The sequence below is a fragment of the Lissotriton vulgaris genome, chromosome 6 (assembly GCF_964263255.1).
Source record: "Lissotriton vulgaris chromosome 6, aLisVul1.2, whole genome shotgun sequence".
In the NCBI taxonomy this organism is placed as follows: Eukaryota; Metazoa; Chordata; class Amphibia; order Caudata; family Salamandridae; genus Lissotriton; species Lissotriton vulgaris.
The window spans coordinates 1,863,234,887-1,863,252,526 of NC_141694.1; the positions used below are offsets into that span (position 1 = coordinate 1,863,234,887).

General features: G+C 43.4%; 1 protein-coding gene across 1 annotated transcript in view; it reads right to left on the reverse strand.

The window, feature by feature from the left end:
- Nucleotides 1-389: 389 nt before the first annotated feature.
- Nucleotides 390-17,640, reverse strand: part of LOC147709682 (uncharacterized) — a 435,760-nt gene continuing 418,509 nt past the window's right edge. The window contains exon 18 of the mRNA XM_086926069.1: nt 390-761. Coding sequence (XP_086782195.1) covers nt 727-761 — 35 coding nt within the window. The 3' untranslated portion in view covers nt 390-726. The remainder of the gene's footprint in view (nt 762-17,640) is intronic.

Genomic DNA, 17,640 nt, shown 5'->3' on the forward strand with positions numbered 1-17,640 from the left:
CTGATCAGCCTAACTCTCACTGGCCGCCATCCTACATATCAGCAAGACTAGAACAGAATTTGCATGACCTTGGCTTCATGTATCACTTGTTATATTAATTTTGATAAGAGTGGTATGTATTTCAGGAGCTGTCATATTTGTAGAACTGTAATTTTGATATGAGAGAGAGAGACAGAAGAATAATAAGTGTTTTGCTTTTTTAGGGTATTCATTTATGCATGCGCAATTCAGGAATGCACTGCTCTTTTGTAAATATTTGATTTCTAAAGTAAACAGAAAACATAATCAGTGTCCTGCGGTTGAACTAAGTTTAGGGTGATCTAATGCCATTCTGTGTTGGGGCTGGCTTCTAGGTTTAGCATTTCATTCAAAAAGGAGCATAGACAAGATGGAGCAGGATCAAGTTTAATTATCAACATGCTTTCCATTGTGAGGCTGTAGTGAACACATTTGCTGATCTATGATTGGACAAGGGCTGAGCGGGGTGTTAGAGTGCAGAATTGAGCATTATAATCTATGCAGGAAAAAAGGAAATCAAATAAGGAATTATTTCTAACTGGCCTATATCCCCAGTCTTACCCTACCAGCTGTACCCCCTGACTTCTAGTTACATTGGGGCAATAATCAATTTATGTTGATCTTATCATAACATCTTCATGTCAGTGTTATCACAATCTGTCTCTTGCTGATAGTTAGCAGACATCCTTTCACCGAGATTCGTTATAATTAGGAGCCCAGGTCTTCCTCAGGGATTCGAAGTCCTACAAACAGAAAGAGAAATACTGAGTCAAGGAAAGCAGATGTGAAATAAGCACTTTGATCATCATTTCTAACGTGTTATTGCACAAGAACAGAAAAGTGCAATAGTTTATCCAAGACCTCCCTACTTTATAATACATCGTAGAGGAACAGAGGGGATCTTTATGGTGAAAGCAACATATTGTACTGGTAAAACAGATGGTCTGCTTGAGGGTTTAACAATAAGAGTTTCGTCCTGCTGCAAACAACATAGGTGTGCTTTACAACGGCAACTCCATAGATCAGGTTAGAGTGTAGAGAACATAAAACAGCTTTATGATGTAAGATTTACAGTGTAAATGTTAGAGATCAGCTTCAGAGTGTAAGGAACTTAGAGCAACTTTACATTGTATACAACAAATGCGAGCTTTACCGTGTAAATTCAAAAGATGATCATTCGAGTGTAAAGGAAGCAGCGTTACAATATATGCAAAGGCAGGCTTTACAGTGTAAACTCAATAGATTATCTTTAAAGTAAAAAAGAGAGAAGTTGTACAGTGTAACCAACAAAGGCAAGCGTTAAGTTCTAAACTCAATAGATGATCACTGTAAAGATGTCCGCCGGACTGGGGATCACCATTTGAAAATATTCCTGTTTAGCCGTACTTAGGGGCCAATTAGGATGGCAGACTGACCAGAGTCCGTCCGCCACCCCCGAGGTGGAGGGACCATCCGCAGGGGCAGCGGCGGTCCCTCCGTGCGAATTAGGATGTGACCGCCACCCTGGCGGTCACATCCTGTATATTTAACATTGCGGTGGGTGCTGCTTTACGCAGCACCCGCTGAAAGGGTAAATATGCATGCTTTCCATTTGCATGCACAAAAAGGCAGACACTGCGCGGTGCCCGCCGCCTTGTACATGCAAATGCTGGGGGTACCATAGGTACCCCCCATGTGCACCCCCACCCTCCGACACCCTGGGGGCCCGCAAGGGCCCCCCAGAAGCTATTGTCCACATGCTTTTCCACGGCGGTAAATCCGCCGTGGAAAAGAATGTTTCCAGACTCATGGTAATTTGGCTGGCGGTGTCATGCAGACACCACCACCATTGCGGCCAACACTCCGTGGATCAGCGGCAGACGGACCTGCCATCCGCCGTTGATCCCACCACCATCATAATCTGGCGGTGGGTGTTTTAAAGGTCCGCAGCAGTGATTTTGCATCCTCCGGGCCGGCGGTGGCTTCCACCGGCCCGGATGATGCGGAATCACCGCAATCATAATCAACCCCTTTGTTTGTCGCACAATGAAGATTACACTTTTTGCCTACCTTTCCTTTTTTCTGGACGACATCCTGATGCTCTAATAGCACCTATTTCTATGCTCCCAGAATGGGACTCAGCTACCTCTCCTGACACTAGGGGGCTGGGGGTGGCATTCAAAGAAGTCCACCCCCGGGCTGCTTTGGGCCGATGGAATGGCACAGAGCCAGCGTGGGCAGGCAATGCGCCTGCTTTAGAACATAGCGTTTTCAAATGCGGCATTCTAATTATTTGTCAGTTGGAGGACCCCTGAGGCAGGTACTCAGCAGCACTTTATTTTCCGTGCCTTTTATGGCATTTTTGACCGAGCCTTTGGCCTTTTTTAATAATTAAATGATGGATGAGTCCTCCGCTGAGGTTACAGAAGCCTTGATAATGAAAAATCCACCACCTTATAATGAGGAACCAAGTACAGTTAATCCTGGTGCTCCGTTCTTGAAACCACCTTTGGTTCCGCAAGTAATACATGAGACTTCATTAGAAAAAGTGTTACAGGAAAAGGAACCAGCAGCAATAAATAAGCAGAGAAATTAATTAATTCAGAAAATTACACAGTTTAATACAAGCCCCGGAGCCTTAGCAATTCCAGTGACCATAGGTCCTGTTGTTCCCTTATACGGAGATAAACAGAATAGTCCTAGACTTCCCGTTCTGACTACACTTGTAGTGCAGCCAAGAAAAGAGACTATATTAGTGGATGATCAAGCAAGTGAACGTGAGTCAGAAATTTCTCTGATGGATTTATCCATAAGAGAACTGGTAAGTAACTCAGCCAGAAAAACTACACCTACAAGTTCTAGAGAGGTGCGAATGGAAACATCCTCAGGTACAAGAAGTACTACTGTAGTTACACCAGAAGAAATTGAGAGATGGTCCTGAGAGGTAGAAAAGCCAAAACAACAACCATTGGATATCTTTAAATTAAGAGTTGAATTGGAAGAATTGCTTGATGGAAATTTGGGATTTGACAGATTAAATACATTAAAGATGAATTATTGTTTATATGTCGAAGTATCACCCAAAATACAAAAACATTTCATGAAAAATTAACGGGTTTGGCCTCTGAAATGGGAATTGATATTGGTAAATCTAAAGTGTTGCAGAAACCTTATCGAGCTGAATTTTCTGACAAAGGTCAAGGACAAAAATTGCAAATTAAAGAGCTATTATCACTATTGCAAAAATGGGGTGATTTAGAAAGGTGGAAAGCTAGATGGAGAAAGAAAAAGGAAGAAGACCAAGCGAAAACCACTGTATCAGAATATGTATTAAAAGAACCAGAAAAGGTAGAATAATTATGCCCGATGAGAGAAGTGCCAGGAGGAGGTTATGTGCATGTCCCTTGGTCCCGACAGGTTATATCACAGATCGGATAAGAATAGACAGAACCACCCAGAATAAGGATGAATCAGTACATGCATACTATGAGCACCTTTTACAGGTATTCAAGCAGTAAAGTGGCTTGAAAAGTATCGATACAAAAGACCTGAAACATTTTATTTACTGGTTTGTGTCTGGATTAAAACCAGAAATTTCGAAAATGATTAAAGATCATAAAATCTGTTGGCAGGCCAAACCGATAGATCAAATTTTAAAATATGCAAAATACTGTGGAGATGAGTTAGACAATAATTTGGAAGAAAAGCTAATGTGGGCACAAGTAAATCTAGCAGAGCAACAAGAACTCCAATAAAGCCAAATGAAAAATAATCTGACCCAAGGAGATGGAAGTGGGGGTAAGCCAAGGGGAAAATTCAATAGAGATGAGGCCAAGAAGAAGTTCCCGTGTCACGGGTGCGGAAAATTGGGGCATTGGAAGAACGAGTGTAAGGCTGTGCTGAATAATAATATGCACACTAACAAATTGAATTCACAGACGCAGAATGAGGTGTCCAGAAAACAGCAGCAGCTGGTAAAACAGAACCAGTTACCACTAGCGCCTATGCCAAATTCTGGAGTCAAGCCACATATAGTGTGGATAATACAACTTGGAAAGGAAGTGGTAAAAGGGATACAGTGACACCACAATTTCTTTTGAGTGACTCATATTTTGATGAGGACTGTTTCTGACGGTGCCTGAGAGGGGAGGACGAGGAGTGCGTACTTGTCGCATCCTTGCCGGTAGATCAGTCAGGTCCATACATTGAAGGGAAAGTTGAAGGAAATGATGTTACCTTTTTATTGGACACTGGTGCTACCCGTTCTACTGTGAGAGCAGCAGACGCTTCAAACTTATCCCTCTGGGGAGAAGCAATCCAAGTAGTGGGCGTTTCTAATAAACAAATTAGTATCCCAGTTACAGAACGAATGGAAGTCAGAATAGGTAATTTTAAAGAAATGCACACATTTGTTGTGTGCAATTCCAGTCCAGTAAACCTGTTAGGTAGAGACTTGCTGTGTAAAATGAATTGCCCTATATGTTGCACCCCAAGTGGTGTTGAAATTCAAACCCCAAATGAAGATGGGGTTTATAAATTAATGTTAGCAAAACAGGAAACTGAAAATAAAAAGTTGACTCTAGAAGACTTACCAAGAGAATTACAGCATAAGGTAAATCCTAATGTGTGGGATTTCACAGGAAAGGATGTAGGATTCATGGCAAATGTTTATCCAATAAAAGTGACAGTTAAAGAAGGTGCAGTTTACCCGAATATTCAACAGTATAAAATGAGACCAGAAATAAAAGCAGGTGTTGCAATAGAAATAAAGCGTCTAGTTGAAGCAGGTATTTTGCAAGAAATAATGAGCAGTCCATGTAGTTCACCCATAATTGGCATAAACAAACTGAGCGGAAAGTACATGGTCGTACAAGACCTCCGCAAAATTAATAAAATTGTTGTCCAATGTTGTCCAGTTGTGCCAAATCCTGCTGTGATTCTGTATTAAATACCGTAGGCAGCAGGTTGGTTCACTATGGAATTGGAATTGGAATTGGAAGTGGATTTATAAAGCGTGTGGCTACCCGTGGGCGTCCTAGCGCTAGACCGTACTGTAATTGATTTATGTCACACATTTTTCTCCATTCCATTACATCCAGATAGCAAATATCTTTTCTCGTTCAAATTCGACGACCATGTGTACGTTTGGAACGTGTCTCTCAGGGGTACACAGAAAGCCCATCGATCTTTAATCAGATTTTGAAAAAGTGCCTTGAATCTTTAATACTGCCCAGACATTCGGTTTTGGTACAGTACATAGACGACTTACTGGTGGTGTCTAAAACTCGAAATGACTGTGTTGTTAATACCATTGCTTTACTGAATCATTTAGATGAAGGCGGACACAAAGTATAACCTGAAAAAGTGCAATTTTGTACCACATTAGTGAAATATCTGGGGTACCAGATAGAGAGAGGTTTCAGAAGAGTTACATCAGAAATAATCAGAATAATTCGAAATATGGATCTACCTCAAACACAAAAATAAATCAGAATGTTTCTTGGAGTAGTAGGTTTCTGCAGGCAGTGGATTGTGGGATTTGTAGTCCTAGCAAAACCATTGACACAAATGACAAAGAAAAGAGCAAAGGACCCAGTAGAATGGGATGACAAAAGCATGTTGTCTTTCTTGAAATTACAAGATTGTTTGTTTTCAGCTCCAGCATTAGGAATGCCTGACTACTCAAAAGATTTTGCATCGTTTGTGATACACGAGACAATTGAGCACTTTCAGTTCTGACCCAGACCCATGGTCTAATGAGACGTCCTGTGGCATATTTTTCTTCCACACTGGATCAAGTGGCATCTGCCTTGCCAGGATGTCTGAAAGCAGTAGCTGCAACTTGCATGAGTCTTGAGCAAAATGAGTCCATTATTATGGGACATCCAGTAACTGCGCATGTTCCACATGCAGTTGTGATTTTGTTAACGAGAACCAAAACTCAGATCTGTCGGCCGCCTTCGACACGGTTGATCACGCTAGACTCTTGATACCACTGGCTGAGATAGGCATCTGTGACAAAGCATTGGGTTGGATACACTCGTATCTGTCCCAGAGAACACAGAAGTTGGCACTAGGGACTATTTCTTCAACACCCAAAGTCCTCAGCTGTGGCATCTCGCAGGGGTCGGCACTCAGCCCCCTCTTGTTCAACATCTACCTCGCTCCTCTCTTTACGTTGATTGCCAATTGGGGTGTCAAGGCAATCTCGTATGCCGATGACACCCAGTTGGTTTTTCCATATTCAGAGGTGTCGCAGGAATCCTTCTCGAGCCTCAAGGGCTGTCTCCAAGATGTGGCCTGTTGGATGAACACGAACAAATTAAAATTAAACGCTAATAAAACAGAAGTGATCTTCTTTGGTAAAGGCCCCCCTCCACCCTCAGAGCTATGGTGGCCAGCATAGATGGGCCAAGCCCCCTCACCTAGCCTCACGGCAAAAAATCTTGAAGTGGGGTGGGATAACAGCCTGTCCTTCACCCCGCATATTCAACAAGTAGTCGGTTGCTGTTTGAGTAAGCTGAGGAATCTCCGTAAGATTCTGAGACTTCTCCCTGAGAGTTGTCGGAAAACCGTAATCCATGCCACAGTAACATCCAGGCTGGATTACGCCAACGGACTCTATCTGGGCCTACCTAAATACCTGACTCAAAAACTTCAGTTGGTCCAAAATGCGGCTGCGAGACTGTTACTGCGGATTCCTTTTAAGCATTCAGTCTCTCCGTCTCTGCGATCACTGCACTGGCTTCCAGTTGCCAGAAGAATCAAATTTAAGGCACTTACATTCCGATCCCTGTTTGGCACCTGTCCTAAGTATTTGAAAACCCGACTCCCGAGATACTTCCAGGCCTGTGCGCTTCGTTCCAATTGCCGTGTTCAACTTGTCGTCCCACGAGCAAAAAGGGCTCGATTGGGGGGTCGAACCTTTTCGGCAAATGTTGCAACGTTATGGAACACCCTGCGCCCAGCAATTCAGCAAGCCCCCTCTGAACCCTGCTTCAAGCGGTTGCTAAAGACCTGGCTCTTTACCCAACCACGTTAAGCTCCCTTACTTTAGCCTGGTCAACTGTGTTCTTCCTAGCTCCGGGACACCTCCTTGTGAGGTAGCTGTTCGCGCTTTACAAAATGCTGTATTATTAGTATTATTATTACTAACTCCAAGTCGGCTGACTAAGTATGAGCGAATCCTTCTAGGTACAGCAAATGTGACCATTGCTAGGTGTAACATTCTGAGCCCAGCAACGTTATTGCCTGATTTACATTTTGCAGAAGTCAAAAATGAAATCGAACATAATTGTATTGACCTTACAGAGTACTGTACCAAACGTCGCCAAGACATAAGAGAAGAGCCATTAATAAATTCAGAACATGAGCTATTTGTAGATGGTTCATGCATGCGACATGAGGAAGGAGGATTGAGTGCTACATATTCTGTATGTACCTTACGGGGTCCAGTTGAAGCATCCTATTTACCGGATGTCAAGTCTGCACAAGTAGCCAAATAATTTGCATTGGCAAGGGCTTGCAAATTTGGAAACAATTTGAAAGTAACTAATTATACTGATAGTCAGTACGGCTATGAGGTTGTGCATGCAAAGAGAGTTTCTGACTTCATCAGGTACTCCTATTAAAAATGGAAATTATGTTAAAGACTTGCTAAAAGCAATCCAATTACCAGAAACAGTGGTTGTGGTCAAGTGTGCTGCTCACCAATCTGGCAACCACAAAGTGACAGCAGATAACCAATATGCTGACCAACTAGCCCAACACTGTGCCAAACATAAAATGTCAATAAACAAGAAAAGTGATAAATGTGGAAAGAGCTGCGAACATATGTGGCCTGGAAGAGTGAAAACATGGGAGGAAGTGAGAGATTTGCAAAATGATGCAGAACAAAAAGAAATGGATGAGTGGGAAAAGATAGGTTGTCAGAGAAGGGCTGAAGATGGTGTCATTGTTTACCTTGATGGTAGGCCTGTGTTACCAGACTGTATGCTTGCTCCTATGGCTAGGATATACCATGGAGATTCCCACCTAGGGCGGGATGCCATGATTAGGTTGTTCAGACAATCTTGGTTCAATGCAAGGTTCAGGAACGTAGCAGAGAGTCTTTGCCATAGGTGCTTAATTTGCCAGCAAATGAATCCCAGAAAGAAAACTGTAGTGTTACCAGGAAAAATTGGAAAGGCATAAGGTTCCTTCATTCGATTACAGATTAATTTTAGTCAGTTACCCCCTTGCCGAGGACTGAAGTACGTCCTTGTCATTGTCTGCCTGTTTTTAAAATGGGTGGAAGCTTACCCTATTCGCAGAAATGATAGCATCACTGTAGCTGAATTACTACTGAAGGAACTCATTCCTCGTTTCTGTTTTCCAGTAACTATTGAATCAGACAGAGGAAATAATACGTCTAATCTGTGAAGCATTTAAAATTGAACAAAGGCTGCACTATGCATATCGCGCAGAGGCTTCTGGAGTGGTAGAACAACTGGATGGCACAATCAAGTCAAGATTGGGAAAGATATATGAATCTACTCGATTAGAATGGCCTGCTGCTTTACCTCTTGTTCTGATGGTACTCAGAAGCGGCCCAGACAGAAACACCGGCTTGAGTCCCCATGAGATACTCATGGGAAGAGCAATGAGGCAGGCATGGGTACCAGAACAGAAGCTGATAAATATATCTGATGACTTAGTACTGGAGTACTGCAAAGAACTGGCTGACGAAAAATGTTCATGGTCAATTCAGATTTAATCTGATGCATCAGGGGCCAATGGCTTTGGGCTTTTCTGGGAAGGCAAGTGGTATGCTGAAACCTGGCCAGAGAAGTGGATTAAAGAAAAGAGTATTATAGCATTTTTTAAATTCATTTTTCCTGATTGTAGCATTGGCCATTTGGGGCACATAGTTGGCAAACAAAACTGTTCTTTTCATGTGGACAACAAAACTGTGGTTGACCTGGTCAATGGTCAAAAGGCCAAAGAAAAACGTTTGCTAAAATTATTTCAGAGATTAATTCTTGTTTGCCTGATGTTCAATGTAACGATTAGAGTAAAAAATGTCCCAGGTTTGGATAAGAATATAGCAGATGTGTTATCTCGTTCCCAGTGGCAGAGATTCTGTGGTTTGGCACCCAGAGCAGTCCCAATTGAAAACTCAGAGCCCTGAAGAGGTATGGGAGCTAGCAGATTAAAGATACAGCAATTAGTTGAACACTCTCTTGCTGACAGTGCACAATTAACTTACAGAAGAGCTTGGGCTGAATTCCTACATCTGGGTGCTGCTGTCACAGCAATGATGAATTAGTTTGTATAAATCGTAACACTGATATCTTGCAGTTTGTGTTGGACAATATTGATAGAAATATATACGCCAATACAACTGCTGGGAAACTGTCAGGCGTTTCTTTCTATGGTAAGTGTTTTTGGGGGTATGATCCATCTTTAGGAGAACTGGGTAGGAGAATTTTACAAGGTTGGTATAAAATAAAGAAGCACTGTACTTAATTGAGAAAGCCTATATCTTTTTCCATACTGGGCAACATAATAACAATTTTACAAAGAATTTGCTATTCCCATTTTTAATTTTTGTTCTTCAAACTTTGCATGTTATGGTTAATTTTTTTGGGGCCTTTAGGATCTCAGAGTTATTGGGTAAGTCAACCTCTCAGGGGTTAAAAGCCTCTAATGTTTCAACCACAAAGCAATCTCTACGTATTTTATTGGGATACTCAAAAACTGATCAAAAAGGTAAGCTTTGTTAAAATTTAGGGCAGCAAACGCATATTCACGAGAATTTGTTTTCCAGCACCAGGATCGTTCTAATTTAACAGCTTTCCAAATGTTAGCAGTTATACGGAAAGCTTTACGTATCTTGGGTCTTAACCCTTTGGAATTTAGTATACATTCTTTTAGAATAGCCGCGGCCTCAGAAGCTGTTAGAACTGTCTAGGCTGCTGGACATCTAATTGCTGTTTAAAGTATGTTGGAGATTTAAATTTATAGATCTATTTTGGCCTTCCAACATCTTTTTCTTTTTAGGTGCCCTGTTGACCCGTCCGGCATCCATGGCAAGCGTCTGGAGTATCGGACACTCGTTTATTAAGTGGGCAAGTGTACAGGCTGAACAAAACCATTATGGAGTTAACCTAGGCTTTAGCTTTGAGGACATCAAGATTGATTAGTGGGGAAAAAGTGGCATGCGTTGTGGTCAATTGTTGCCATTGTTAAACAAGGTATTTTCTTCTAAACCATGCCCTGACATACTACTTATTCATTTTACATGAAAACAAATTGGTGCATCTTTCGGGCCTGGGTCTCCTTATTGAGATATAAACTGACTTAGAAAGAATCATCAAGTCTTGGCCTGCCACAAAAGTGATTTTAACCGCTCTGGTACCAAGGAGGGTGTGGAGTGGTGTTGATGAGTTCTCCGCAGTTGACAGAGCCAGGAGAAAGGTCAATAGGGAGCTGCATAGTTTATCTAATAATGGGATAAGTTGGTTAGCCCATGAGGATGTTGGCAAGGCTGGTTTTCAAATTCAGGCCAGACGGTGTTCACCTATCATTTATAGCAAACACATTGTATTTGGTGGGTATCAAAGAAAAGTTATCTGATATGTTGGGGTTGCAACCTTGAGGCTAAGTGCTGTATTGGCGACAGTCTCTTATGTGTCAGGTCAAGTTTATTTCCACAGTCATTTCTTATATATTCTCATTCGTTTTTCCTCTGTTGAAGTGACATTGACGTCAATAGTTTGTCATGTTTCTGTCATTTGCACTTAATATATTTAGTTAAATAATTGGTTTGAAATGCTGACTTAAATTTGACTCAAAATCTTGGGAGGGGACAGGAAAAACGCCCGTTAGGGTTTTTTTTCTGGTGGCAGATTTGGATGGGATTTAGGCAGGCAAGAAGGGTTGGTGCAGGCAGAATAGCTTAGGACAGAGGGAAAACAGATTACAGAGGAACGAGGCAGGAGGTAGGAAGCGGGACAAACTAAGGGGTTGGGGACGAGTTTCAATATGGAGAAACTAATGGGGGATCAAGATGGGGGAAATTTCATGGGGGATCAATGTGGGGAAAATTCATGGGGGGTCAAGGAGGGGTGGTGGGGGTTACATTTGAGTTGTGTTAATCTCACTTGCATTATGGTAATTGAATTGATTGTTGCTAATATAGCAACCTTTTATCCCCATTCGGTCTGTGATGTCATTCATTGCCCGATGGGAGGCCTGGAGGTGGCATTCAAAGAATGTCCACCCCCAGGCTGCTTCGGGCTGATGGAATGGGCCAGAGCAAGCGCGTGCAGGCAAAGCACTTGTTTTAGAATACGGCATTTCCAAACACTGTATTCTAATAGTTTGTTAGTTGGGGTTCCCCTGAGGCAGGTAGGCAGCAGCACTTTCGTGCCCCTTCCACCCTCCCTTTGGTTCAGATATTTATTTTTCCTAGGAGATAGGTTGTGGTTTTTGCAGGTTCAGTGAGGCTTAGTTTTTTATGGTAGGCACATTTGAATGGGATTTAGGAAGGCAGGAAGGGTTGGAGCAGGCAGAATAGCTTAGGACAGAGTTAAAACAGATTACAGAGGAACGAGGCAGTAGGTAGGAAGTGGGACAAACTAAGGTGTTGGGGAAGAGTTTCAATATGGGGGAAAATTCATGGGGGAACAATATGGCATGGGGGATCAATTTGGGGGATATTTCATGGGAGATCAATATGGGGAAAATTCATGGGGGATCAAGGAGGGGTGGTGGGGGTTACATTTGGGTTGTGTTAATCTTGCTTGCATTATTATAATTGAATTGATTGTTGCTAAGAAAGCGACCTTTTACCCCCATTCGGTCTGTGATGAAATTTCTTGCCTGATGTGCTGCGGAGCCGAGGTGGAATCTTGAGGCCTGCAGGTGAACTTTCTGACCCATTTTCACCCTCTGAGAGCCTCCGTCCGTTAGTTCCAGCCTCTGGGTAGAAGATGGTTGGAGCGTTGCATGCTCCTTTCTCACTTGAGATCTACAGCTGTGGCTTGGGTGAGCGAGTCTGCCATATTGTGCATTGTTGGGGGATGAAAATGTCTGACCATCCCTCCACATACTTCAATAGATACCTTACATCATATATCACCCCACTGCACCATGAGGACCGTGCTCGAAGGCATCCAGAGCAGAGATGCCGAGGTGGGCTGCCAACACGGTTGATGCCAGCTATGTAGTGTTCGCACCTAGCCCATGTTTACCATTGATTAACAACAGACCAGTGGGGCTCACTGCAAGGCTGCTGGCAGTGTGAGCCTAGCTCCTCCCTGCTGTCTTAAGGGGATTTCCACCCACCTCCTTTCTAACATCATAATTCTCTCTGCTTTCCTGATCTCCAAACTCTGGGGGCTTGGGAGAAAAGTTGCACACATTTCCGGCGGTCCCGCTCGCATTACTCCACCCCCAGTGAATCTGAATCCGTACAAATCTTCACAGCACCACCACCATTCCTCCTGTGTGACTAGTGTTGAACACGTTACCTGCTCCCTGATCTTTTAAACTCCAGCGATCTGCATGTTGAGGAATGAGAAGCACAACAGGATGATGTGAGAAGTACAGTGAGCATATCTCAGGACTATACAGTGTTTAAACTGAGGAACAGTCTATATGGTATAGACCGAGAGTTCCTTCCCAACCCCATGTTTATTTTCGGTACACAGAAGAAATAGAAAGAGGACTCATCTTTTCAGTCCAGCTTCCATCCTGCTAAAGTGAAAGCGATCCTAGAGGGGAGCTCTGATTGCATGTCGATACTTGTAACAGGATTTCTACTTGGTATTTGTCAACCCATGATAACACTGTAATTAAATACAAATCCTAATGCAGGCTACCTGTGAGGAGTAAGAGTGTCTCACCTGTACCTGTAGTAATATCTGCACTGTATATTTTTAATCACCCACAAGACTTTGATCCCTGACCAGTCTCAAGCAGGGAAAGAAATAGAAGCTCATGTATTCTTCTCAGCTTTAGAGCTCCATCTAGTGGCTACATTTTTCATTGACAATTTTGTTCTCTAAACTTTTTAAATCTTCTGTGCTAATAGATTCTGAAAAGATCTGGATTAAGCATCAAATGAGACATACACTCAGGACTGACTAATCGCTTTTATACTCAAGCTGTACCATTGCATTTTCTGACACAGAAGCAAGCAAGAAGACTCCTTTTCTTTTCACCTTGCAGGTGATCAGCCATCACTTAGATCCTAAATAACAACCATAGACACATAATGTATAACCAAACTGCATCAGTGACAGTCATCCTCAACTACTGTATTGATTGTCTCCAACAACTAACATATATATTCTTTATCACAATTACTTTAACCTGCTACCTTCTTATGAAAACCTTTAAACTTTGAAGATCACTTCAAACACAAAATACAAAGAAAAGATTCTAACTATCCTATAAGCATCTGAAGATTTGCCATACTGTGATCACTAGAATTCTATCCCCCTAACAGCGGCCAATTTGTAATGTTATTCACACCTACCTCTCTTCAGCATCTACATTTTACCAGCATTTACCAGCCTGCAGGCTCTCCCTAACCACAACAATCACTCTGTACTACCATTAATAAATTAAAAGGATTTGTATGATCATACATGGTGAATGAAGAATCGTTCTTCACTGACAACTCATTAAGTAACAGTTCTTAAATTTGCTCCGTCTCCCAAGAATGAAGTCCAGCCTGTGAACTTCATTCCATCCCAAATCATCCCAGACCATAGGACCCACAGTTACTTCCTTTTCCCTGACCTGGATCCACAAAGAGCTACCAAAATAAGCTTAGCGCCATCGGGCTACTTTGCCCATAGAATCATTTATCCCCGGAATCTATCAAAGCCTCTAAGACCCTAAAACACCGACTTCTGACATCCCATCCAAAAACACTGGTCTCTGACCCCTTGCTACAACATTGAAACAATATTTAGTGAACTCATTTTCAATACAAATATGCGCCCAAAATGGAGGAATGCCCTACTCTTAATGCTCCTGATCTCTATAAGCAGAAAAATCCCACATGGTCTCAAACTATTGGCATTCCCTTCTTTGGCATAATTTACAACAATGATATCATCCTCATTCAGGTATCGGATGGCCACCTTAAACTATGCAGATAAATCTTTCCACTCATCAAGAAATCGGCATCGACCTTTGACTCCTCCGCCAATCAATCCTTTGAGACCATATTTTACATCTCCAACACACCACCAGCCATCATGGATTTGGTAATCACTACCCACCAAGTAGATCACCGACTCCTCTCGCATGAGAGTAACCAGTCTAGATTTACATAATCATTTAAACCCTCTCTATCTCTACCTCCCCCTTGTGCTCTGTTTTCCTGAATGTTGTTTCCCCTATAAAACCTATTGACACTCTGTTAGCATGACCTAGCACCCATTTCACGAGCTCTCCCCACCCTAATTCAGACTCTAACTCAACCCACAATCAAGCCTTTCTCATGCCTTCTCCCCAAAATATTTGTAACCCAGCCCTACCCTCACACCTATGTCTCCTTGTCCGAATCCTCAAGACATGTCAACCCGACCCTATACCTCACTAGATTTCAAACTGGATGAGATTACGAAAAGCCTGCAAGATCTTAAAGCAGACATACATAGGCTCATTCCCTTTAACACAATGACAACCAACTATCTTGGGCCAAATATGAACCACATGACTCATACACCCACACATGACCAACCCATCAACCACCCCGCCTCAACCTGAATGCAAGTCCCTACCAAGTAGGCCTCTCCTTCCACTCACCATCTCATGCACACTGTCTTGCCTCCGTAATATAATTTTAGCTCTAGTAGCTACCAGATATCTTTACTGCAGACTCCCATGTACCATCGCTACTGTCTATATATGAGCATATAAATATGATATTGAGTGTGGTTGTGAGTGTCAGTATGTTTAGTGGTTGTGAGTGAGAGTATTAGTAGTGGATGACTGTGGGAATGTGCGGGATTTGAATAAATGTATGTTACTATTAGCATTCTATGGCACACTGTATAATAGATTCACTATCATTTGATGTTTTATGTATTTCTGATTATCTATCCTGGACCCCTTATAAAAACGTTAGCTTGACCAATGAAAAATAAAATATATATTTTTCTATAATAAATGTGTATGGACTCTATGTGATGAAATGCCAGCTCTGATGTGTAACTCCTTATCACCTTTTGTTTGAGTGTTAGGATCCACCTGTGGGACCTTGGAAGTTACCTTGGCAGGGTCTTCTTTTGTTCTATTCAGCAGCTCTCCTTCCACTCTGCCTTCACATTGGATTCTGAGGAAGAGACCCTACCCCAATGCACCTTAACAACCAACTAGATGTAAAGCTCCCCTATTCGACACCGATCTCCAGATTCTACTACTATCACTATCATACAATTACTCTCACCCTCAGAACTCAGATAGTCAATAATCTATCCAGGTCATCAAGACTAACCCTCTCAGAGCTCCTAGGCTCTACCATAGAGCTGTTAACCAACATAACCTCAGACAAATTATCCTCACACAATCTAACCCAGCACTCCATAAAACGGAAAGGCGTAATAATGAACTGCAGATCTCCCTCAAAGCATGCTAGATATATTACCGGCCGGAGTCTCGTATATCAACTTGACCTCCCAATCCTAATGAAAATATGGCTAAATGTTATGTTATGTTATGTTATAAGTTTATTTCTATAGCGCACAGCTACTCAATAAGAGTGTCCCGGCGCTTTATTTAGGCAGCTCAGCGTAAAAACATAACACCATAAAACAGAAACAGACAAGAAAAGGAAAGAAAGACATCCTAAAGGTTAAAAAGCCAGGTCTTAAGGCTCTTCCTAAACAGGAGCAGATTAGGAGTGCGCCGCAGGGTCAGAGGCAGGGTGTTCCACAACTGAGGGGCCCTTAACCCAAAGGAGCGACCCCGATACAGGCCTTCCTCACTCGGGGGACCACGGCCAAAAACAGAGATTCCGACCGCAGAGATCGCACCGGGCGATAGAAGATGAGCCTGCGCTGTAAGTACCTTGCTCCTGAGCCAAAGATTGCTTTGTGAGTCAAGGTCAGCGCTTTGAACATAATCCGCTTCCGGATGGGCAGCCAGTGAAGCGACTGCACCAACCCGGATGCTCTCGCTCGCTTATGGAGGCCAAAAATTGCGCGGGCCGCAGAGTTCTGCACAACCTGCAGCCGCTGAACAAGATAATCCGGAAGGCCTAAATAAAGGACGTTGGCATAGTCCAGTCTGGAGCCAATTAAGGCTTGCACAGTAATCTTTCTATGCTCCTCTGTGAGCAGAGGTAGGAACTTCTGGAGCATCTTCAGAATGCCAAAGCACGTGACCGTCAGACCAAGAATATGTGTTCTCAGCGTCAGATTATTGTCAATCTTAACTCCCTGTTTTTTTGCCACCTGGGATGCCTGAGCAGGAGGACACATATCCATTGGCCACCAAGCCCGCCAGTCAGGGTCCGAGGCGCAGCCAAAGAACAATACCTCCGACTTGCTGGAATTAGCTTTGAGGCTGTTCCGCTGAAACCAGTTGAAGACCATCCCCAAGCAGCCCCGGATGCTGTCTCCATCAAAAGCCTGATCTTTCCTACACGTGAAGAGTAATTGAGTGTCATCAGCGTAGGACATGATCTAGGCCCCAAAAGACTCCACCAGTGCCGCCAGAGGGGTCATAAAGATGTTAAAAAGAGTCGGGCTCAACACAGAACCCTGCGGAACTCCGACTCCCAAAGGCGGCATCTCAGCGGAGCTCGGGGAGGCCCAGACCGTTTGTCGGCGGCCCTCAAGAAAAGATGTAAACCAATTGAACACCGTCCCCCTCAGACCGATGTCATAGAGTCTTGCGATAAGTGCCTCGTGGGGAATGGTGTCAAAGGCCGCCGACAGATCAAGCATGACGAGCATGGCTTTGCCCCCTGAATCCAGTGTCTCCCTAATAACCTCTGACACCTCCAGGAGTGCCGTCTCCGTACTTAAATTAGGACGGAAACCAGATTGTGAAGGGTGCAGAAGGTCATTCGATTCTAGACAACTAGACAGTACGCCATGCACATGCTTCTCCGTGATTTTAGCCAGTGCCGGGAGAAGGGAGATCGGCCTATAGTTGGCCAACACCTCTGCGTCTAACCCAGGCTTCTTGAGGAGGGGAATCACCATTGCCCTTTTCCAGGACCGCGGGACCCTCCCCTCACTCAAAGACAAGTTCAAGAGCGGGTTGACCAGTGGGTTAACCACAGCCGCCATCCTGGCCAAAAATTTGGCCGGACAAGGGTCTAATCTAGTGGCGAGCCCGATTTAAGATTGGTCAGAAGTGCAAGGGAAGCATCGGTGGAGACAGAGGGAAACTCCGCCAGAACAGCATCCCGAGTAGTCGATGGGACTGATCCAGCCAACAAGCTGGAAGGCACTTCAGCAGGCCGCTCTATAAAGGAGTCCTGGATCAATTTAATTTTGTCCGTGAAGAACTTGGCCAGATTACAGACCCACGACTCGGGTGACGCTACTTGAGGCAAGTTGAATCTAGGGGACGTAAACTCTCTCACCATGGTGAAGATCTCTTTACATGAATTAGAGGCAGCCTCTATCC